Source organism: Nerophis lumbriciformis, linkage group LG30 (genome assembly GCF_033978685.3).
Source record: "Nerophis lumbriciformis linkage group LG30, RoL_Nlum_v2.1, whole genome shotgun sequence".
Classification (NCBI taxonomy): Eukaryota; Metazoa; Chordata; class Actinopteri; order Syngnathiformes; family Syngnathidae; genus Nerophis; species Nerophis lumbriciformis.
In genome coordinates this window covers 15,311,587-15,317,586 of record NC_084577.2, presented here as the reverse complement: position 1 = coordinate 15,317,586, position 6,000 = coordinate 15,311,587, and the positions used below count along the sequence as shown (strand labels likewise).

Here is a 6,000-nt window from a genome sequence, read left to right as displayed (position 1 = left end):
CATTATATACTGTACGACTGTACATACTGTACATTGTTTCCCTTCCTTCATTACATATTTGAAATATCTCATGACACACCACAAAAAAAAGAAGAAAAAGAAAATAACTATAGTAGATCGAATAGATTGAAGACCACCTATGAAATAGCAAATAAACGTAAGTAATTAAGAGGACCATAAAAATGTATAAAAATAATACACTTTTCTAAAATATTGATGTTTTCCTCCGATTTCGGATCAACATTTGCAATAAAAGGGACCGTTTTAAGTTTTAAGTTAGATTCAGCTCCAGAATAGGTATGGGATTTATGGCTCTTTGAAGTATACTTGCCAACCTTGAGACCTCCGATTTCGGGAGGTGGGGTGTGGGGGTGTGGTCGGGGGTGGGGCGGGGGGCGTGGTTAGGGGCGTGGTTAAGATATATATATATATAAGAAACACTTGACTTTCAGTGAATTCTAGCTATATATATATATATTTTATTACATATATATATATATATATATATATATATATATACATATATATATATATATATATATGTATGTATATATAGATATATATAGATATATATATATATATATATATATATATATATATATATATATATATATATATATATATATATATATATATATATATATATATAAATAAATTAAATACTTGAATTTCAGTGTTCATTTATTTACTCATATACACACACATAACACTCATCTACTCATTGTTGAGTTAAGGGTTGAATTGTCCATCCTTGTTTTATTCTCTGTCACTATTTCAGAACACACACATTATACAAATATACATTATAAAATCAATAAGAAAACGGGAGCTCTAATTTGGGAGTCTGAATTAGGATCAGAAATTCCTATATAAACATTGCGCACTCACGTCGCCTTTTTGTATTGATTACTGCAGCTGTGCACTGGATTCATTCACAAATACAAACTACAACTCACAAACACTTTAGAGTTATGCTCCACCATCAGAATGTGTACTTAAACTTATAAAGATCACATGGATATTACTCAGTGAGTTGATTCACCAAAACTAACCTGTTATACAGGAGGAAAAAGCACACAGGACGTTTCAATTGTTCACAGACTGGTCGCGCTCATCACAATGACAAGACACTTCCGGTCTGCAGGTGATAGCATTCAATCGGGAAGAAACGCCCTACTGCCCCCTACTGCCCAATGTGAATACTGATAAATGTGTAATGACAGCTCCAAAAACGAATTCAAACCACAAAATAAAATAAATAAATCAACACAAAAATGTGACACATTATGGGTGGGTCACATATGCATGTACAGTAGATGGCAGTATTGTCCTGTTTAAAAGTGTCATTGCTGTTTACGGCAGACGAACTGCTTTACGGTAGACGAAAACTTGACTGCTGTTGTTGTGTGTTGTTACCGCGCTGGGAGGACGTTAATGAAACTGCTTAACAATAAACCCACATAAGAAACCAAGAACTCGCCCTCGATCATTAGCTGTTTATATTGTGGGAAAGCGGACGTGTGAACAGGCTGTCAACACGTCACTCAGGTCCGCATGGAGCTGGAGGGGACGCCTGAATTTCGGGAGATTTTCGGGAGAAAATTTGTCCCGGGAGGTTTTCGGGAGAGGCGCTGAATTTCGGGAGTCTCCCGGAAAATCCTGGAGGGTTGGCAAGTATGCTTTGAAGGAAGCCAGATCTTTAGGAGCCGTTCCTTTCAAAGATCCATTCAAAAGACTGGCTTGTTTTTATAGTTCTTTTTTTTTTAATCAAGGTAACAATTAGAGATGTCTCTCCATTCCTGAATAAAATGACAAGTTGAGCATTAGTTCTACATCTGCTTAGAATTGCTGCATCTGACCTCTCAAAGGCGATGTTGCGAGTGTCCAGCTGAGTGGTCACCACGGGGGCAGACAGCCGTCCCGCCACCTGCTCATCACTGGGCTGGACTCCCCCCAGTAGCCCCAGACCGGCCGTTGTACTGTTGCAGGCGCCGCCTTTACCCCGGCCAGGGGAAAGCGCAGTGAGAGACGAGACGCACAAGGTCTCACAGAACACCAGCTGCCTGTCGTGGTCGACCTCCATCACCTCTGCGTTGGAGTCTGAGAGATGGGAGTCAGGCCACAATGGAGGCAGAGGACAACGTACATTAAGTGTCCATAAGAAATTGAGCATGTAAAGTGAGAATGTTTGATATAAAGAAAACAAATATTATACTAAAAATGTAAAATAGGAAAGAAACAGAGCCTCGTAAATGAAAGCTGTCGCTAAAAAAACAATTTTATCACATGAGAGAGAAGCAAAGATAAAAATTAAATGAGTAGTGTTGGAGCCGGGGGAGATGAGTATGTGTAGGACAAGTTGTGAAAAGATCTAAAAAGGAAGCAGCATAAAGCATCATCCTGGAAAAACACAGACATCTCATTCTTCTGGGGATTACCTTTATTTCACACTTATATGTCCAGTGAAACATGTGATTCACAAATACTATTTTGGATTCCTGCCGTCAAACTAACTTCCAGTGGCACTTAAAGCTTGTAACTATGGATATGCGGATCATTACCATCGATTGATGCCTTTTAATGCCGATCACAGGCGCCGATCCCCTTTGGCTGACATTATTTATTTTTAGACCCCCACCTGACAAGTGGCTAGCAGCTAATAATGCGTCTCCATGCACAGTGTGGAACCGCTCACCTAAGCTAATAATAATCACCTCCTTTACGGAAAATAAACTGCATTTCTTAGTATCTTAAGTAACACTATCAAGTAACATTATCACTGGAGGGTGAGGCTAAACATTGTTATACATCAAAAGCGAGCCAGGAGCAGGCATGCTAATAGATAAGCAAACCACTAAGATAGCTTTAAATTACACAATGAAAAAAGTAAGAAATGTAGATGGAACCATGTTACAACAGAAAATAAGCAGATATTAACAGAAAATGAACAAGTAGATTAACAAGAGTCTATGATAATTAAAATGATCAAAATATTTTTTTTTTTTTTTTTGTTAATGTTCACCAACTCAGAATGATTCCCTGTACACAAGAGTACTTTAAGAGGCAAAAACCAAAGGACATAAATGAAAAGTAGATAGTAGTCGTAGTAGTAGTAAAAGTAGTAGCAGTAGTAGTAGTATTAGTACGGTAGTTTTGCTCAAACAATTGCATGTAATGAAATAAAATAGGGAACTAATTAAATGATTGTGTTGTTATTGTCAATAGCATACACAATAAATACATTGAAAAATGTAGAGTTAATACTGTATATGTGATCAATATTGGTATCGGTCGATCTCACTCACGGATGATAGGTATCGGAATTAGCAACATAAAACCCTGATTGAAACATCCCTACTCGTAACACTCAAATTAATGTTCCCCAAGAAATTAAATTAAATCAACATGTAAAAAACGGTTTCAACATGTAACATGTTTTTTTTTTTTAAATAAGTTGAACATTAAAGGCCTACTGAAACCCACTACTACCGACCACGCAGTCTGATAGTTTATATATGAATGATGAAATCTTAACATTGCAACACATGCCAATACGGCCGAATTAGCTTACTAAAGTGCAATTTTAAATTTTGCGCGAAATATCCTGCTGAAATCGTCTCGGTATAATGACGTCAGCGCGTGACGTCACGGATTGTAGAGGACATTTTGGGACAGCACGGTGGCCAGCTATTAAGTCGTCTTTTTTCATCGCAAAATTCCACAGTATTCTGGACATCTGTGTTGGTGAATCTTTTGCAATTTGTTCAATGAACAATGGAGACAGCAAAGAAGAAAGCTGTAGGTGGGAAGCGGTGTATTGTGGGCGGCTGCAGCAACACAAACACAGCCGGTGTTTCATTGTTTACATTCCCGAAAGATGACAGTCAAGCTTTACCATTGGCCTGTGGAGAACTGGGACAACAGAGACTCTTACCAGGAGGACTTTGAGTTGGATGCGCAGACGCGGTACTGTGAGTACGTATGCAGCTGCGGCTTCTAAACATTTGATCGCTTGCCCGTATGTGCGTGCCGCTATGTGCATGTCACGTACGTAACTTTGGGGACTTTGGGGAAATATATGTGCTGTATGAACTTTGGGGAGGTGAACGGTACTTTGGGCTGTGGGATTGAGTGTGTTGTGCAGGTGTTTGAGTTGTATTGGCGGGTTATATGGACGGGAGGGGGGAGGTGTTTGTTATGCGGGATTAATTTGTGGCATATTAAAAATAAGCCTGGTTGTGTTGTGGCTAATAGAGTATGTATATGTCTTGTGTTTATTTACTGTTTTAGTCATTCCCAGCTGAATATCAGGTCCCACCCGCCTCTCACAGCATCTTCCCTATCTGAATTGCTCCCACTGCCCTCTAGTCCTTCACTCTCACTTCCCTCATCCACAAATCTTTCATCCTCACTCAAATTAATGGGGAAATCGTCGCTTTCTCGGTCCGAATCGCTCTCGCTGCTTGTGGCCATGATTGTAAACAATGTGCGGATGTGAGGAGCTCCACAACCTGTGACGTCACGCGCATATCGTCTGCTACTTCCGGTAGAGGCAAGGCTTTTTTATCAGCGACCAAAAGTTGCAAACTTTATCGTCGATGTTCTCTACTAAATCCTTTCAGCAAAAATATGGCAATATCGCGAAATGATCAAGTATGACACATAGAATGGACCTGCTATCCCCGTTTAAATAAGAAAATCGCATTTCAGTAGGCCTTTAACTTCTAAATAACAAACATTGTATGAAAAACAATACAGTCGAATGTGCCACTATCAACTACAGTAGTTTTATGAAGTAATATAATATTATTGTAGAGCATTAATCATGTAGAGACGACTTCTACAGTATCTCCTGAGAGCTGCTTCTTTGTCAAACACACCATCAGCGGCTTCATGTATAAATAAAGCTGCTGGCGTAATCGACTCATTGTGCTTCAGCACGGTACAGACTAGCAGAGCTACGCTCGTACTGCTTCACCCAGTTGGCTCCACGATCACCTCTTTTAATTATTTCTTTCTTACGGGGTTCACTGTGACACTGGCAATGCCAACTAGAGGTACTGTTGTACTATATTACACAAACATGTGACGGTTGTTGTAAAAGCTCTGACCTTGTCCCCTGAAAATGAAGCTTCGGTTTCCTCTCTGCCAGGTCATCTGCTCAAATCCGGTCAGGGTAGTGTCAACACGGAGACACTGGCCACTCTTCCAAACCCTGTAGGTGTCGCTCGGGCAGATACGGGACACGAGGGGCACTAAGGACAAATACATATTGCAGTTCAACTTTAAATGTCTACAACACTGGATGAAAGTCACTTCTATACAGTGTATCAAAGATGTTTGAATGGATGGACAGAAGGATTGATGAGTAGATGGATGTTTGAATGGATGGATGGACGGATTGAGAGAAGAATAGACAGATAAACACATTAATGGATGGATGATGGATTGACAGATGATGGGAGGATGGATGATGGACAGACAGATGGAAAGATGGATGAATGGATTGACAAACAGATGTAAGGATGTACATATGGATGGATGAAAGAACTGATGGAAGATTGGACAGATGGGTGGATGGACAGATCTTAGAGGGATTGATGAGCGGATAGATGGATGAATGATAGATGGCTGGAAGGAACGACGGATGGACTGACAGATGGTGGATGGATAAATGGGGGACAGGTAAATGAGTGATGGATGGACAGATGAATGATAGAAGGATGGACAGACGGATGGGTGGGTAGATACATGGATGGATGGACGGAAGAATGGATGAAAGGGTGGATAGAGAGACAGGTGGGAGGACAGATGGATTAATAGATGCAAGGATGGATGGATGGACAGATAAATGGAAAGATGGACAGATGGATGAAGGGACGGAAAGATGGACAGACAGACGGATGGATGGACAGATGGACTGGCGGAAGGATGGATATATCAGGGTATGGATGAACAGATGGATGGATGGACAGATGGACTGGCGGAAGGATGGATATA

The 6,000-nt window shown here is 40.2% G+C and overlaps 1 protein-coding gene across 3 annotated transcripts in view; it reads right to left on the bottom strand.

Moving 5' to 3' along the window:
- ankrd13b (ankyrin repeat domain 13B) overlaps nucleotides 1-6,000 on the bottom strand; it is a 157,119-nt gene that overhangs the window by 34,845 nt on the left and 116,274 nt on the right. For all 3 annotated transcript variants that reach the window (XR_009810570.1, XM_061925624.1, XM_061925625.1), the window contains 2 exons: nucleotides 5,112-5,255; nucleotides 1,860-2,100 (listed from right to left, as the gene is read on the bottom strand). Coding sequence is in view for 2 of the 3 variants with exons in the window: in XM_061925624.1 (XP_061781608.1) it covers nucleotides 1,860-2,100; nucleotides 5,112-5,255 (385 nt within the window). In the remaining variant the exon portion in view is untranslated. The remainder of the gene's footprint in view (nucleotides 1-1,859; nucleotides 2,101-5,111; nucleotides 5,256-6,000) is intronic.